The sequence below is a fragment of the Canis lupus genome, chromosome 6 (genome assembly GCF_003254725.2).
Source record: "Canis lupus dingo isolate Sandy chromosome 6, ASM325472v2, whole genome shotgun sequence".
Lineage (NCBI taxonomy): Eukaryota > Metazoa > Chordata > Mammalia > Carnivora > Canidae > Canis > Canis lupus.
Window position 1 is genome coordinate 39,492,523 of NC_064248.1, and position 17,195 is coordinate 39,509,717.

At 67.9% G+C, this 17,195-nt stretch overlaps 1 protein-coding gene and 1 long non-coding RNA gene across 5 annotated transcripts; one reads left to right on the forward strand and one right to left on the reverse strand.

Moving 5' to 3' along the window:
* Positions 1 to 435: 435 nt before the first annotated feature.
* On the reverse strand, positions 436 to 10,181 carry LOC112640597 (uncharacterized). 4 transcript variants are annotated; one of them, XR_003124107.3, is made up of 5 exons: positions 9,183 to 10,180; positions 8,825 to 8,922; positions 6,240 to 8,220; positions 4,212 to 5,871; positions 436 to 2,419 (listed from the first exon to the last, which is right to left on the reverse strand). It is a non-coding gene; the product is annotated as an uncharacterized LOC112640597 (long non-coding RNA). The 4 variants fall into 4 exon arrangements; XR_007411320.1 differs by having other exon boundaries at positions 6,240 to 8,922; positions 9,183 to 10,181; XR_003124106.3 differs by having other exon boundaries at positions 8,825 to 10,180.
* On the forward strand, positions 9,550 to 15,307 carry TEKT4 (tektin 4). The gene is made up of 6 exons (XM_025417088.3): positions 9,550 to 10,203; positions 11,910 to 11,980; positions 12,357 to 12,500; positions 12,938 to 13,160; positions 14,002 to 14,156; positions 14,993 to 15,307. The coding sequence occupies exons 1-6, from the start codon at positions 9,553 to 9,555 to the stop codon at positions 15,207 to 15,209; spliced, it is 1,461 nt and encodes a 486-aa protein (XP_025272873.1). The 5' UTR covers positions 9,550 to 9,552; the 3' UTR covers positions 15,210 to 15,307.
* Positions 15,308 to 17,195: the final 1,888 nt, after the last annotated feature.

Consider the following 17,195-nt stretch of genomic DNA (forward strand, 5'->3'; position numbering starts at 1 on the left):
TCGAGCAGGAGTCACATCCCACAGGCCCCCTGCACCACCTGGACCCCAGACCCGTTGTCCCCTGGCCCCCTAACGAAGCGCCGGGGCCCCCACTGGCCGGCAGGGACGCCGGGCCGGGCCCACGCCAGCATCAGGACCAGTGCTAGCCACCAGCCGAGGGACAGCGGGAGCCACGGGGAGCTGGACCAGGCAGGAAGGCAGGAAGGATCCCTCCCCGGGACCATGGCCCCGTGACACCTTGATTTAGAGCTCGTGGCCTCCAGACTGGGAAAATATAAATTTCAGTGTGAAGCCATCCCGTGTCTGCTCCTTTGTTATGACAGCCCTGCAAGCTCGCGCGTTTCCTTAAATAAAGGTTATCGTGGCGATCCCGAACGAGGACGCTTAACGCTTTATGTGGCGGGAACAAACGCGTCTTTAAGTCTTTTGCCGCATTTATTAATCTGTGATACACAAAGGGGACTCTGTGAGCTCAGGACAGCCCCACCCTCCGGCTGCCTGCTTCTGCCCGCAGGCCCTCCTGGCCGTCCCCCAGCCCCCGGCCTCAGTGCCAGCCCTAGGGGCGCCAGGCGACGCTTGAGGGCCTGTGGCCGGGGCTCCCTCTGTGCCCGTGAGCGGGCGGGTCCACCGGGCCTGGGGTGGCCGGGCTCTGCTAGCCCCGATGCGCCCACACCTGCTGGTGCCCCTGGCCGCTCCCTGACGGCGCGAGGTGGCCCCTCTGGGGCTCTGGCAACCGTCACCGTGTGCACAAGGGACAATGGCTCAGTCAGTGGGGGCCCAGCCCCTGCCCCCGTGAGTCTTGTAGGGCTCCCTGCTGCTCCCTGGGGACCTTCGTGTTCGCGGGGCCACTTGCTGTGGGGGACGGAGGTGCGGGCGGCCCTGGAGGCCCAGCTGGAGGGCGCAGGAGGATCTGAGGACAGCCCAGAGGGCTTCCTGGAGGAAGGGACCCCAGGGCTGAGCCCTGAGGATGGAGAGACACAGGAGGGAGAGCATCCTGCGCAGTGGCCTGGGCCGTCGGGCACCACGAGGCCAGCCTGCCCGGAGGAGGGTCCCAGGGGCTGTGGCAGGTGGCGAAGCAGGAGCTGGGGCGGAGCTCATCGGGCAGGAGCTTCCAGTAACTGTGGAGCACGTGACGTGTGTCGGGACGCGGCGCCCGCTCCCTCATGGAGGCAGGGTCCCCAGGGCGCCTCTCGCTCTCCTCCAGGAAAGCAGGACTTGCAGTAATGCACAGTGCATTAGCTGGGTGGAGGGCTGAGCCACCCCGGGGGCGGCCCTGACCACCGGGGGGAGTGGGGGAGGCTGCGAGGGCGGAGCTGCCCCCGTGCCCCCCACCAGGACCTGCCTGGGGCACAGACCCTTCCTCCTCGGCCAGACCACATCTGCATCTTGCCCCTACCCACAAAGACCCCGATCTTAGTGACCTGTGGGCCCTACGGGGTCCCGGGGGCAGATGTGAGCGGGTCCACGGCCCACCCGAGGAGCCCTGGCGGGCAGAAAGCAGGGCTGCAGTAGGCCTGGGGGGCCAGGGCCCATCTCGGTCCCACCACCTGGACTCTGGGGCCCAGGGAAGGGCTGGGGACACACTGGGGGCTCCGTGTCCTTCTAGAAACCGGGCCTGATGGCCGTCGTTGGCATCTGGGTCTGGCGACGGTCACCGAGCAGTGTGGGAGCTGCTCACCCGGTCATCGGTGGGGCAGGCATAGGACAGGGCCTCCCCCCTGCCCAGCGACGCCCCCGGGCCCCCCCGGCCCCTGCTCGGCCTCAGGGACGGTCCTGGCATCCAGAGGGCAGCAACTGAGCCCCTGCCTCTTGGTCCGTGTCCCTCTGGGGACCACGCTCGTGGCCCCACAGCTCCACGTGCCCACGTGGCCAGGCGGACGGGGTGACCGCTGACCCTGAGACCCAACCATAGGGGGCCCGCCTCACCGGGGGCCGCCTGCCTGCTAGGGGTGGGAGCAGCATCCACGCCCAGGAGCTAATTTGGCACCCGAGGCCACTTTAAGCTGCGACAGGCAGTTGGGGAGAGGGTGGGAACTCCTTGGGGGCTGCATCCCCCCCACCTCTAGGCTCCGACCCCAGGAGGGCCCTCGGCTGCCACCCCCCCCGCTGCCCCCGCCCCTGCTGCGTCTCCTGCTGGAGGCACCGAGACTCCTGACACCGAGCCCGGGTTCCTGCTAAGTGGCTCCGTCCTGCGCTCCCCGAGGACAGTGGGGCTTGGTTTCCCTGTCCCTCGGCATCTGTTTCCAGGGCCTCCTCGGGCTAAGTGCTGGGCGGAGCTGGCCCTGCGGAGGGGCTGGAGCGCGGGTCTGTGGGCGTCCTCTCCCGGGCCACCGATGCCCTTGGGATGCCCTTGGGCTGTGATTCTAGGGAGCGCCGGCTCTGCTTTGCTGCCGGCCCAGTGTTGTCTCAGATGGAACGTCTGCAAACAGAACACCCCCGTCCCGGACCTCGGGCAGGACAGAGCGGGGCGCCCCTTCCCAGGAGGGGCTCCCCAGGGACTCTGGCTGGGTGACCCCTCGAGTTAGGGCATTGGGCGCTGCAGATGGCTGGCAGCACCCAGCTCCCCACGCCCCTATGCGCCCCTACACGCCCCTGCCCCTGCGGCCGTGACAACCGAAATGCAGCTAAACATCCCCGGGGCGGGGGGGGGGGGGGGGGGGGAGTCCCCTCTGGTGGCGGCGGGCAGCCCTGCTGCAGGGGACAGTGAGGCCCTGACCCCGGCCCTGCTTAGGGACGGCCCTGCCACTGTGCCCCCACAGGTCCAACCCCTGCAGGCTGCGGGAGGGACGTGGGACTCCTCCATCCATCTTTGTCACGGGCCCCTGGGTCCCCAGAACGCCGTCAGTGGTGGGACAACAGGAAGCAGCAGGCCTGCTGTGACCCTGCAGCCACCAGGCCAAGTGGACACCCCTCCGTGGACACCTCATCAGGGGAGGGGACCGCGGCCCCCGATTTGCAGACAAGGCACAGAGAGGAGTTTCCCAGAAGTCACAGAGCACACGGGCAGGAGGTGGGGCCTCCAGGCAGCCTGGCCTCATGGCAGCGGCGTGCCCTTGACCGGACAGCTCTGTGGGGTAGGACGAGGGGGGGTGCCGGGCACAGGGAGCAGGAGACAGCCCGCCCTCCACCGTCCTCCGAGGCTGCCCTCCAAGTGATTCTCCAGCCTCTTATCTGGTGCCCACATGCCCCTAATCGGCTCGATTACCCACAAAAGCATCTGCAGATGATGTTTCTGGAGCCTCTTAGCATAGAAGTGGCTCAGAGCTCAGAGCGGGGCTGCTCCGCCCCGACGCCTGCGCGGGGGCGCCCACAGCCAGCGGGGGTGGGGTGCACAGCTCCCCTACCGGCTCCCCACGTGGGCGTCTGAGGACACGGTCAGTGTCAACCCGGGAGGCTCCCCAAGCCCTGGGTTCCGGGGTCCACCTGCACCTCCCTGGCTGCCCTCACCTGCCTGCCTGCTCCTCGGGCCAGGTCCCTGGGGTCGGAGAGCACTCTGCCCCCTCCCCTCCTGCGGTCTGAGGGCCAGGACCTGGGTGCCCTCGGCTGCAAACCAGCTGGGTGCTGGGGGCCAAGTGAAATCCTGTACTGCATGTGACGGGGTCAGGTGTGCACGCACCCCAGCCAGGGCACGGGGACCCTGGGGACACTGCCCCACCAAGCCCTGCCCACCCAGCATCCTCGCTCAGGCCGCTGAGCCCCCAGAGACCCGGCAGCTAGGACTGGGTGCCCCCTTGCCCCCCTGCAGCCCCGGGCACTGGCCCCCCTACGTCAGCAAGCTCCTGGCCCCGCTTGGGCAGATGCAAAATCTCTCCTAAATCCTGTATTTAATTTTGTTCTCTGGGAAATTGTAGGAGGTTTTGGAGATAAAGCTGAGCTGATAAATCAGGGATTTGGCTGTTCTTGCAGAAACGCTGGGACCTGGGGCGGGCAGCAGGGCCCCTGTAGGTCCCCCTGCCAGCAGGCTAGGGCGGCAGGCTCCCCAGGGCGGCAGGCGTGGGGCACACCGGGTGGCCATGACACGTGCAGGCCAGGCCACCCGGACAGCCCCGGTGCTGCTGGAAGCTGGGTCCGTGCCCTGCAAGAGCCTGGGGGCTGCGGACATTCTCGGCCACCCCAAACCCGCAGAGACCCTCCCCCGAGAGCGATAGGTGTCTGTCCCACCCTCCCCGACTATCTGCCTTGGGCATACGCCCTGCTTAGCCAACACCCACCTTCTGGAACATTCTCCTTCAGTCTCACAAGCACATTCCGGCCGGTGTGTGTGGGGTTATCACTTCCCTCCTCTGGGACACCGTCCCTCTTCTAATGGGACCCAGGTGGCATCTGGTTGGTCAGCCCTGAAACCCACTGGCTGATATCTCCCGGGGCGGGGGGTGTCTGGTTCCCTCGTGACCGTTGGGCTTGTCATATTCATACGAGACTGTGACGATGAACACGGGCAGGTGTGCAAACCCGAGACTGCGCTGCATCTGAGCACCTGACCAGCACAGCTTGGGGCCAGCTCTCTGTCATCCGTTCACACTCCTCAGGCTGCCCTCTTTCCTTAGCTTCTCCGAGTTCCTTTTATTTGCGTCAAAGCCTTGTCACTGCCAGGACGTGCAGTTGCGCCAGGTCCCTGAAGCCAGAGGAGGAGCCAGCCCAGGGACTGTGAGAAGCAAACAGGGCAGACTGCCTGGAGGAGAGGTGTACTCGCAGGAGGTGGGGCCGCGGGCATTCCGGGAAGGGGCAGGGAGCATGTGACCCTGCGGGGCAGGGGGTGAGGGACCCGGGATGTCCTGGGTCCTGGTTGGGCCTCATCCATCGGGACGGGCCGGGCTTCCTCGTGGTGACGGGGCTCTGGTCCTCGATGGCGTGTCCTATGGCAAAGGTTTCCTTCTTGTCTTGCTCTTTGTCTGCCCCGTGACACCCTGGTGCAGGGGGTGGAGGTCACAGGTTACCGGGCAGGGGTGGGGCAGATGGAGAGTCGGTCCAGCAGGGACCTGAGTCACCCGTCCCATCCCTTTGACCCGAGCGGAAAAACAGCCTCACGCAGCTTCAGAGGGACAGAGGATGCGGGGCCTCTTGGGGTCTGGCCCTCGGCTCCCTTCGCCCTCAGCTTGAGCAGCTGCAGCCCTGGAAAAGGTTCTGGAGTCTTCTAGTGCTCTGGTCCCTGTCGTGCAACACGGCGGTGACTGTTTCCTCATCTGTACTTGGGGACCCAGAAGCACCCCCAGAGCGAGCGTCCAACAGATGCCGGTAGGGGCCAGAGGAGCAGGGGCGGGGGCCAGTGGGCAAAGGCCGGTGGAGGCCACCGGCTCGACGACGAGCACCCCCCTCCACCCCCACCAACACGCTGGGGCCCGAGGATGGGAACCCTGGGAGGCCTCCGCAGAGGCTGTGGTGGAGTCGGGGACTCAGCCTGCCGCCCCAAGGCCCAGCACGGACCAGGCTGGGCCCAGAGCGCGGACGGGCTGCGAGCCCGCGGGCCCCGGGCCACTCCCTTCTGCGGCGCCTGCTCAGGTCTTTAAGCACAACGGGGCCGGTGTGCTACCCCGGGGGCTGGGCTCCTCCCACCAGCTGCGGGCACGAGCTTCACGGGAACGGGGAACACGTGTGCGTAGGGCGGGTGCAAGGACCCAAGTCCTGGGGGCCTGGGCGGGGAGACACCTGGCAGGGAGGGCGGCTGCCCGGTGAGGCCCCCCTGACGGAGATGGGGACCTGAGACCCGAGACCCGAGACTGGAGAGGGCCCTCCTTCCTCTGCCAGCCGTGCTGGGGGTGGGGAGCTCGAGTGCTGGGGGCATCGCGGACGGATGGCCTGTCCTGCTCCAGGTGTCCACCGCGTCCTCACCAGTGGCTGCCTGGACCCCTCCGAGGACGAGGAGCTCAGTCCCTGCGGGAAGCAGAGCCTTGTACCTGCCACCTGTAGTTAGGGCGCCAGGCACTCTGTCCGGGTCTTAGGGACATGGTTTCCTGTTCCCGTCTCAGGCGTCGTCCGTCTGAGTCCAGACCCCAGGTGCCCAGGGTCCGCAGAGCTGAGCCTTCCTGGCAGCTCCTCGCCCAAACCATCAGTTACGCGGCATCTTATAAACCCCACTGCTGCGTAGCTTGGTCACTAACATTTCCGTCTCCTTTGAGAAATGCCCCGTATTCACCATCCTGTCGTGGGGTGGGAGTGACGGGCCTGGGGTGGCCAGGCCGGGTGCTGGGCACCTTAGGTCTCTCACTGCCCCCCGACGAAACCTCTTCTAGGGAGCTCACCTGATGCACCAGGCCGCAGGACACACACGTGTGGCCTGTTCCGCAACCCCGCCATCCTGGGCGCGCGGTGCTGCTGTCCCCTGGGGGATGGGGCCAGGTGAGTCTCCAAGTGGTGTCTGGGCAGTGAAAACATGAATTGAAAACGATCCTTCAGATAAAAATGGGGTGGGCGCCCAGGACGAGGGGCCTGTTCCCCCCCAGATGACCACAGGCCATGCCCGCGAATGACCTCTTGGGACCTGATGCTGAGAACCTCCGGGTGGGAACGGGGTCAGAAATCAGGCCACCTCCTGCACGGGGGATGGCATGGGAACGGCCACCCCAGGACCTGCACGCACACTGTGTGGCTCCGTCCTCAAACACCCACGAGGGAGGGACCACTCTAACCCCCAGCCCACAGATGGGGAAACTGAGGCACAGCTCATGCAGCCTCGGGGGCTGTGGTCTAGACCTGGTGCCCACGCTGCAGACCTCAGAACCTCATGTGGCAGAGCCGGGCCACGGTGGTGGGGACGTCCTGGGCGACGAGGCCAGGCTCTGCGGGGGGACATGGCTGCCCAGAGTGGGAGGCACACGCAGGGTCCCCGATGGGTGTCCTCCCTGGGTGCAGGGTGGACAGGGATGCATCTGTGGCCCCGAGTCCCCACCTTCTACCCAGGGCCAGGTGGGGGGACAGGCCCGAGGGCTGAGCCGGGGTGGCCCCATCCTGCCAAGCACAGGTAGGTGGCACCGAGCCCCCAGACCGCCGCGCTCCCTCTGGCACATGTGCCCCCATGCACATCCTGTCCCTTCCTGCGGCAGCATCGGCCCCAGCGGCCTTGGAGGGGCCCCAGCAAGGCCTGGACGGTGCCCTCCGAGCCCCCAGGGGCGTCTCCCTCCCCTCTGAGCCCACGTCTGGTGCTGCTGGACCAGAAGCGGCCTGTCCTCTTCCTCCCCGTCCCCTGGTGGCACCCGCTGGCACTGGGGCCAGCCAGGCTCAGGGCTATCGGAGCAGCTTCAGTTCCTCCCGTCACTAAAATGTGGGCGGGCAAGGGGCACGAGGGGCGAGGGGGATGAAGACTTCTTGAGCTGGGGCTGCGGGTGGAGAGCAGAAGGCGCGCTGGGGCCTGAGGGTGGGCAGGCAGCTGAGTCTGGAACCCCCCGTCCTCCCAGCTGTGTGACCCCAGCCCCTTGGGGTGGCCACAGCCCGTGAAGCTGCGCAGAGCAGCAGGCTCCTGTCTCCCCATCTGGCCACTTCTGCCGCCCAGAGCAGGTGGGGGACACAGGGCGGGGGGCGGGTGGGCTGGACCCAGCATCCAGGGTGCCCTTCTGCAGAGCAGGGCTCAGGGGCTCTGCAGCCACCACCAGGCTGGTGGGGGCGGGGGGGCCAGGTGCCTGCAGGAGCCTGCTGAGCTCTAGGTGAGGGGCCAGGGTGGTTTCTGGCATCCTCTGTCCCACCGGTGCCCCCTGCTCCGTGAGGGGCTTCCCAGAGACGCCAGGGCCCGCAGCTTTTCCGTGTCCATCCTCTTGCTGGGGTCCTGGTGCTGAGGCTGAGCTGGCCCGTGATGTGGTGTCAGCGGGGTACAGGCCCCAGGGAATCGTTACCATTACCATGGCTCCTCCTGTCTCGGTTCCCTCCAGGCATCAGGGTCCAGGCTACAGGGGGCTAAGGACTCATGAGCGGGACCAACCCCAGAGGCAGGGGCACGACAGGCGGTGTCCTCCAGGGCCGCCCTGGGGGAGGAAGGAGCCCCGGCCCCAAGGTGTGCAAGCAGAGTCTGGAGGGGAGTGTCGGGGGGCCTCGGGGCCTCCCTGACCCCGGGGCAGGTCCCAAGCCACTGTCTGAACACGGCAGGGGGAGGGTGGCAGGCACGTACCTTGCCCCAGGAACCTCAGTGTGCCCGAGACTCAATTTTCTCGTCCCAAATGCAATTTGGACACAAATCCAATCAGCCTGCATAAGTCTCAGCCGCCGCTTCGAACCCCAACGCTGGCTCTCTGCCTGACTCAGGATTCAAGCCCAGAGACCCTGCTGGGGGACTGGGGGATTGGGGGGCTGGGGGGTTGGGGGGCTGGGGGGCCGGGGGGCGTGAGGGCCGGGTGGGGATGCCGATCAGACTCCAGCCCAGCCATCTTCACCTGTGCCCTGGACGGGGGCGGGGAGCAGGGGGCCTGCCACCATGGGGTGGGGGCCCAGCCCCAACGGGCACCCGGTTGGGTCCTGTGCAGCAGCCTTGCTGCGGGGTCAGATCATCCGGGAGCGCCTGCCCTGGGGCCCACGTCCTATCACACCCCCAGGGGCTCCTGGGCTTGGCCCCAGCCCCATGTGCAGCAAGCCCCCCGGGTCAGCGGGTCCTTGGGAGGCACGCCCCAGGCAGCTCCCCCGTGCTCTGGCCTTGGGGGAAGGATGCTAAGGGAAACTGGGGCCACTGGTCCCCACGTCGGCCCCATCCTGACTGGGCCCCATGTGTCCAATGCCGTCAGGAGAAGCAAAGCACAGAGAGGCCCCCCTGCCCTCCTGCCCTCCAGGACGGGCTCGGGTTCAGTCTTGGTTGGGGGAAGTCTGGGGCGACTGTCCCCAGGGCCCACATTTATGAAGCACCTACTGTGTGCCGGGGGTGGAGATGCTGGGCCCTGCAGAGGGAGGCTGGTGCCACAGGTCAGGGCTGGGCCGGGCCAGGGCTGCTGTATCCGAGGTGTGAGGCTGGCGAGGGCCAGGCAGGGAGGGACGGGGAGGGAGTGGGGGGCCAGGGCCACGAATGCGTTGGGAAGGGGCGCGCATGTCCTGCAGGTGGGCTGTTGAGGGCTCCCACGGGGCTGGGGGGCTCAGGGGGAAAGGCCAGGCAGCGGGCCACCCAGGGTCCAGGTCCTCCACCCACCCACTGCCGCTGGCCGCCACTCCAGGCGACATTTTGCGGCCAATGGTGCCCTCTGCTGGGCACACTGGACAGGGCCCCGGCTCACCAGGATGGAGCAGGGCTGAGGCGGGCCTGGGGACCAGGTGGCCTCAGCCATGAGCCTGGCCCGGGGTGGCCTGGGGGACACCTGTGTGGAGAAGACTTGCGTGTCCAGCTCCCAGGTTTCCACTGGAGGCTGAAATTGACTCCTCATCAAAGACAAGTCTCTGCCCGCACCCTCTCCCCGTGTCCAGGGGTCTCCCCACTGGGACAAGTGAGACAAGCAGGGGACAACTGGGCCTGGCTGCAGCCCAGTCCCAGGTGCAGTGCTGGGCAGGTGTGGGGCCTGGGCCAGGATGGGTGGGGGGCTGGGCCTGCCTGGCCCTTTAAGAGAGCCACGAGGGGATGGGACCTGTTGCCCAGCAACAGGAGGGCTTATGTGTACCTGTCGCTGGGAGACCAGAAGTGTCCTGCTGGGGACCAAGTGGCCCCAGCTGCCCTGGTTACCCAAAGGTCCTCTCTCCCTCACACAGGAGCAGGGGGTGGGGGGCACCATGGCACAGACGGACGTGCTCCTGACCAAGGAGCCCACGCCCCAGGCGGTGCCGGCATGCGAGCTGCCCCAGAAAGTGTACGACGTGGCCCGGAACGTGGGCGCCTGCTCGTCCTCGGGCCTGGCCACTGCCGGCTTCCGCTCGGCCAAGTACCTGGCAGACGAGTGGTCCCAGAACTGCTACGCCCGCTACCACCAAGCCTTTGCGGACCGCAACCAGTCGGAGCGGCGGCGCCACGAGAGCCATCAGCTGGCGGCCAAGACCCAGGCGCTGGCCCGGTGCTCGCAGGAGGACGCCACCCGGAAGGCGGGCGCGCGGCTGCAGGACACGCACGGCTGGAAGTCGGAGCTGCAGCGCGAGGTTGGAGAACTGGGCACGGAGAGCGACCTGCTGCTGGCCCAGAAGCAGCGGCTGGCGCGCGCCCTGGATGCCACCTCCGTGCCCTTCTCCATCGCCACCGACAACCTGCAGTGCCGTGAGCGCCGCCAGCACCCCGACCTCGTGCGCGACTGCGTGGAAACGGAGCTGCTGAAGGTTCGTGGCCCCTTCCGCTCCCAGACACAGCATGCCCGCCGCCCGCCCCCTTCTCCGGGGAGCGTGACCTGCACAGGGCTGGGGTGGGCGGGCTCCCGGGGGCCTCGGTGCTCGTGCTCCAGGTGGGCGCACGCAGGCGCGTGGGCACACACCCAGGTCCACACGCGGGCACCGAGACGCTGTGTCTGTCTGTAGGCTGGGGACCTGGGGCAGGGGCAGGGCTCAGGCCATCCAGGAAGGAGGCACCATCCCCTACCCAGGAGGGTCCCATCTCCCCTTCAGAGCCTGGGCCCCACAGTGGACACTGGGTGAGGCTCGGCATCTTGGGAGGTGGGCCCCAGCTTGGATGTGCCGGGCTCAGGGCCCTGTGGCCTGGGTCAGGTCCCAGTGTGGGGGTTTGAGCACATATGGTGGCTGGAGCTGCACCCCACGCTGGCCCACCCCAATCCGATGTCCAGGGTCCCTGCAATGCCCCCTCCGTATTATGGCTTATACAAGGATGAAGGCAATAGAATTCACACCTGGATGTGTGTTGGGGACATTTGCCTGAGGATGGGACATTCAGAGGCCACTGAGGCAGGGAGGGCTCTGGCCGGGTCCATCCACAAGCCTGGATGCCCCTCTGCACACACGCCAAGAATGGGCAGCTGCCTGAGGTCTGGGCTACACGCAGGGCCAGCAAGTGAGGTCCTATTGGCACCTGCACCTGGGGGGGGCATTGGTCACCCTTGAGTCCTGCACCCGCTGGTCAGACCCTCAGGTCACCCTGGGTCATATGAGTTAAGCCTGACCCTGAACTCTGAAGGCCCGGTGCCCCATGGCTCCCCTACCCTGGTTCAGGTGTGGATAGGTGAGGGGGATTGGAGGTGACCTTCATGCCCCAAGGAGCCTTCCCTGCTTCACCCTCAGCGGGACCTGTCCTAGGGGCAGCCCCAAAGGATCAGGGAACTGCCCAGGCCGGTCCCCTGCTCCAGGCAGGGCAGCAGAGCCTGGGGGCCTCACCTGTGACCAGCCTTCCTGGGCGACGATGCAAGGCCAGCTGCTCAACAACCTCTTGGGGCTCTGGGTGCAACCTCTGCCCTGAGCACAGAAACCTCCCCCTGCTGCCATCCCCAGGCCTTGTCATCCCCCCACCCATATGAAAACAACAGCAGTGGTCCAGGGACAGGGAGACAGGCCCAGGGGACTGCCCCTCGACACGTGGGTTTAGATGGAGGTGAAAACTCAAATGGAGTGAACAGAGGCACGATAGCAGCAGAAAGACACTCTGGGTGCCCCCCCCCCCCCCGCCGCCGTGAGCTCAGTGGAGGAGACAGGGCGGCTCTGAGCCCAGGCCCAGAGGGGCAGCCCAGGGAATGGGGGGCAGGAGGTTGTTGGCCTCCAGTGCCCCATGCAGGCTGCAGGGATGGCCTCTAGAGCCCAGAGGGTGCTGGGTGGATGCCAGGCGAGTGGCAGCAGCTGGTAGAGGCCCCCAGGGGGGAAACCCCGCACTCAGCTACACCAAACAGAACATTCAAGAGTCCAGGACAAAGCCAATGAGAAACAGCTGGGCTCACCCCTCATTTTCCAGGAAAGAGTCTGGGGGTTAACAAGCTGGCCATCTGGCCTCATGTTATGCAGCCAGGCCATTTCAGGGGCTGACCAGGGGCCCACACCAGCCTGGCCATCCTCAGATCCTCACTAGGGAGCGGGGTCTTCTCCCCCAGGAGGCCGAGCTCATCCGGAACATTCAGGAGCTCCTGAAAAGGACCATCATGCAGGCCGTGAACCAGATCCGGTGGGTGTCAGTGGTCCCTCACCCCTTGGGCTGGCTCTGGGCAGGAAGCTGGGGTGAGCAGGCCCCGAGTCTCAGAAGGTGGGGGCTCGTCCCAGGTCTCAGGCAGGGGGACAGGCCAGAGAGGGGAACCCGGCGCAGGTGGCAGGCTCCTGCACGGCCTGGGGCCTGGGTGTCCAGAGGCCAGGCCGGCTTTGCAGGGCAGGGAGCTGCTGCTCCTGGACATGTTGGCCGGGCAGAGCCTGGGTGGCCCGAGGACCCCGATACTGAGCAGATGAGGTGGCCTGGTTCTCGGTTGAGAACTGCAGGTGCACTTGCTCCTGGGAGTGGCCCTCGGGGCCCCCACGTCGCACACAAACGCAGACCCTGCCCGCCCCAGGCTGAACCGGGAGCAGAAGGAAACGTGCGAGATGGACTGGTCGGACAAGGTGGAGGCGTACAACATCGACCAGGCCTGCGCCCACTACCACAACCAGAGCACTGACGTGCAGTTCCACCCGTACTCCGCCAAGTTCGAGGAGAGGTGGGCCACCTCAGCCCCAGCCCTCCCAGGGACTGTCGTCTGAACACCTGCTCCCGTGGCTGGGGACCCTCGCACCACCCCCGGCCCCTGGGGCCCACACGGAGGGTCCTCTGTGCAGCTCTTCTGCACCCGGGGGGCACGGGCGCAGGACCCCTGCCTGAGGACCCAGCACCACACAGCCCAGCAGGGGGTTGGGGGCTGCGGCGGGGGCAGGACCCGGGGGGCTCACCCGCAGCTCCGCGGGCGGCTGGCGGGGGGCGCGCAGCCACCACCCAATGCAGCGCCACCTGGGAGGCGCGGGGCGCAGGGGGCGCAGGGGACCTTAGGGCACAGGGGGCCCGGGGACGCAGGGTCGGACGTGCGGGGCTCTCAGGGTGCGCGCCGGACCGTTGGCAGGGGCCCCACTGACCGGGGCGTCGCCCGCTGCCCGCCCGCAGCGCCTCCACGCCGGAGACCTGGGCCCGGTTCACCCAGGAAAACCTGTGCCGCGCAGAGCGCGAGCGCCGGGCCTCCGCCAACCTGCGGGTGCTCATCGACTGCATCCTGCGGGACGTGGCCGAGGACCTGCGGCTGCAGTGCGACGCCGTGAACCTGGCCTTCGGGCGCCGCTGTGAGGAGCTGGAGGACACGCGCCACAAGCTGCAGAACCACCTGCACAAGGTGCGGCCCCGCCCCGCCCCCGCCGGGCCCCGCCCCCGCACAGACCCCGCCCCAGACCCGCCCGCTCGCGTCCAGGCCCCGCCCACCCTGTCCCGCCCGCCTCGCGCCTAGGCCCCGCCCCAGGCCCCTCCCGCTCGCGTCCAGGCCCCGCCCCCGTCGGGCCCAGCTCCGCCCCAGCCCACCCTGGCCCCGCCCTGCCCGGGACCCGCCCACCTGGGGCCCCGCCCCCTTTAGACCACGCCCCCCATCAGCTGGCTTCCAGGCCCCGCCCAGTCCCTGCCCAGGCCAGCCCCGAACCTGGGCATCTGTAACTACAGAGCGACAAGCTCCCTGTGGCCTGGCCCCGCCTCTGGCTTGGTCAGAGCCTGGCCTGGCCCCTGCCCTTCCTCTGTCCTGTCCCTCCTGAGGGACCCCAGGCTCAGGGCACCCACTCCTCCCTGGGCCCTCACTAAGCCAATAAGAAGCCAGGTGACACTGGGCATGGCTGTCAGGCATGAGCAGGAGGGACGGTGGCAGGAGGTGGCCAGGCCTAGTAGGGCTCTGACCCCAGGCTTCAGGGTGCCCTTTGCTGCCACCAAGTCTCTCCGGTTCTTCACCAGGGTTGGGGGCCTGGTGACCACCAGGGCGGGGGGCGCTCAGGGCACGGCTGCTGGACGACAGGCTTTGGGGTCCTGCCCCAGCCCTCTGGGTGCCCTTAGCAGAGCCGAGGAGGCCACACACGTCTTCCTGCCTGCATTGGTCCCCCAGAGCCAGTGGGCGGGGCTGCCCCGTGGAGCCAGCCCCAGGGCTGGGGAGGAGGCTGGGGTGGCTGGGGTCACGCTGGCACCCGTCCTGTGTGCAGACGCTGCGGGAGATCACCGAGCAGGAGCACAACGTTGCGGCGCTGAGGCAGGCCATCAAAGACAAGGAGGCGCCCCTGAAGGTGGCTCAGACCCGTCTGTACCAGCGCTCACACAGGCCCAACGTGGAGCTGTGCCGGGACGCTGCCCAGTTCAGGTGCCCGCCTTGGCTGTGCCCCAGGCAGCCCCGAGCGGGCCTGCTCACCACCCGCCATCCATGCCCGTCCCCCCCGGCCGGGCCTCCCCTGGCCTCTGGGCCCCCCACAGCCTGCAGGCCTGCAGTGGAGACACGGGCTTGCCCACATAGGTGTCCCCGCGCCCCACCCCCACCCGGCGTGGCTAGACACGGAGGTGCCTTTGGGGGCACTAGGTGTCGAGGCTCCTTACCCCGTGGTGCACAGTCTTCCTGGCAAGGAGTGTTGGGGTCTGAGGGGCTGAGCCCCCGGGGCCCCAGGATGCCCCACCCACCCTGCCTCGGGGACAGACACCGTCCATACCCCCGAAGGAATGTGCAGCCCCCAGCCCTGGCTCCAAGCCGAGGTGGAATCGTGTGTCTTGCGTTCACTTCTCCGGTACCAGTTGCTCTAGTCAGCAGAACACCTCTGCCCCGCACTCCTGCTTCCCTGCCCTGCACACACCCAGGTCATGCGGCCTTGCCAGCGCCAGGGGCCCATGAGGCCTGCCCCCAGGCCCCAGGAATAAGGGGGCCAGGAGCCTCAGGGCACCCCTGCCACGTGCACAGTCACTGAACACAGCCCTGCCCGCCTGGGCTTTCCCCTCCGGACGGCGGGGGCTGGGACGGCTAGGAGGAGTCCCAGCTCAGGCCCACGTGGTGGCCCTGCGGGGGCTGCGGTCTGAGGGCTACAGGTTTCCCTGTGGGACTTCTGGGTCACTGCATGGACCAGCAGCATGGCCTGGACCCCATGCCAGTGCTCCTGGCCTTGCCCAGCCCGGCCTGGAGGCCCCGCTCACACCTCCCTCCCGGGCCCGCAGGCTGATGAGCGAGGTGGAGGAGCTGAACATGTCCCTCACGGCCCTGAAGGAGAAGCTTCTAGAAGCAGAGCAGTCGCTGCGCAACCTGGAGGACACGCGCATGGATCTGGAGAAGGACCTGGCCGTCAAGGCCAACAGCCTCTTCATCGACCGCCAGAAGTGCATGACCCACCGCACCCACTACCCCACCATCCTCCAGCTGGCCGGCTACCAGTGACCGGGGCTGGCGCCACGGAGGGTGCCTCTGTGGCCTGGCCGGACATGCGGCGGGGACTGTCCCCCGGCCCTTCAGATAAAGAGCATGTTAGCTTTTGACGTGTCACTTGTCCATGTGGTTCAGGACAGCGTCCAGACAGGGGCCCTCTGCCCACCTGCGCCGCCTGCAGGTCCTGCAGAGGCAGCGTCGCCTCCTGCCGCGGTGGAAGCCACAACACTCACTGTCACCCCAGTGATGAGCAAAGCCCCACGCTTTTCCTTCCGTGTGTCCTGGATGCTGTCCCCGTGAGGCTGGCAGGCTGGCTCCACCCTGAGAGACTGGGCCCGGGGTGGCGAGCATCCCCGCAGTCCCAAAGCTCCTGCAGGGGGGCAGGCAGGGCCTGGGACAGGGCTGTCTCCCTGCCACCTCCACCTGGCACCGGGTGGGCACCCAGGGGCACAGATGCCTGGGGACCCTGAGCTGGGGGCCGTCCCCTCCCAGCCACCTCGGTCACCTTGAGTAGTCAGTTTCCTGGCCCGGCCTCTCCTCAACCAGGGAGTGAGGCAGGCTGGGCTCTGGTGGGTAGTGGGCTCCCACAGCCCCCTGGCTACGCGCCATCCCTTGCCCTGTGTCGGGGCTCCGTGTCAGGGCTGCGTACCACGAGGCCCCTCTCGCCATGCCCACCCTGCTCCGGTGACCATCCAGCCGCTGGGAGGTGTCAAGTCCCCGTGTGCAACGGGCCACTCAGCCCCATCATCGCCAGCATGGGAGACGGTGTCTCCTGTGCCCAACGCCTCTCGTCCACCCCCCCAGGCCGTGTGGCGGCCGTTGCGCCCCGGAGTGCGGGGGGGGTGGGGTGCTGCGCACAGCTCACTCTCTGTCCGTGGGCCAGTGGCCCCAGGCTGAGGGGCATGGCTGTGTCCTCCGGGGCTGCGGCGGGGCACTCGCTGTTGGCCTGCGAGCTGGAAATTTTGTGCAGACAGACACCCAGGCCCTGGAGTGAGGGACGGCTCCCCGGAGGCCCGACCCCCACCGCCTGGCCGGGCTCGTGGGAAAGGTAAGGCCCGGAGGCAGCTCACCCACCCTGGGCACATCTACCTGTGTCTGTCTGGGGAGAGGAGGCCAGGGAGCCCTGCGGCTCTCGGCCTGAGGGGTGCTGGGGCGGGGCCGGTGTAGCAGGGGGATCACCCCACCTGCAGGGTTACCCCGCACCGCTCCCCAGCCAGCCCCCTGAGGCCACAGGGCTGCCCCGGTGCAGCTGGCTTGGCCCTGGCTTCCTCCCAGATGCCTTGGGTGTACCTGCCTGGGGAGCCTTCCAGCCTCGTGGGGGAGCGACCCCAGCATGCCCGGTTTGGGACCCCCTGCGTGGCCCCCTGCGTGTGAAGTCTGCGGTGACAGGCACTCAGCCCGCTGCTGCGCCGGGGGTCATGGGGCCATCTGGTCCAGGCTCCGGGATGGCCTTCCTGGCTGCAGCGGGGGGAGGCGGGGAGGGAGCCCAGCCCCCTCCATGGGCCACTGACCCATGGGCCTTGACGCTCAGGCCCGCTCCCGTCGTCACGGAGATGTCAGGCGGCGTGTCTAAGGGAGGCTATTTCTGTCCAGGTCCTCCCGCCACCTGCTGAGTCACCCTCCGCCCTCGGGTGGGTGCCCTGCACTCAAGCCGATGCTCTGCAGCTGGGGGCCCACCCAGACCCCAGGGACCCCCGGGTCCCATCCCTGCCCCCTTGGGGAGGTGCCCCCATGTACACTCACTATGCCGCTCGTTCGGAAGTGCGTGACTGCCCACCTCTGGGTAGGGGGCAGCTGTGCCCGCTGGTGACAGGGGCAGTGCGGGGAGGGACCCTGGGGCCCTACAGCGTCGCCAGAGCCTGACCCCCAGTGGCTGTGCTCATCCTGCTTACGTCCACCTCAGGGGATGCCCCAGCCCCTTCTCGGCCCACGGATGTCCACGATACAGGTGGACACTGAGGCCCAGATGCAGGGAGCCGCAGAGCCCGGGGGTGGCCC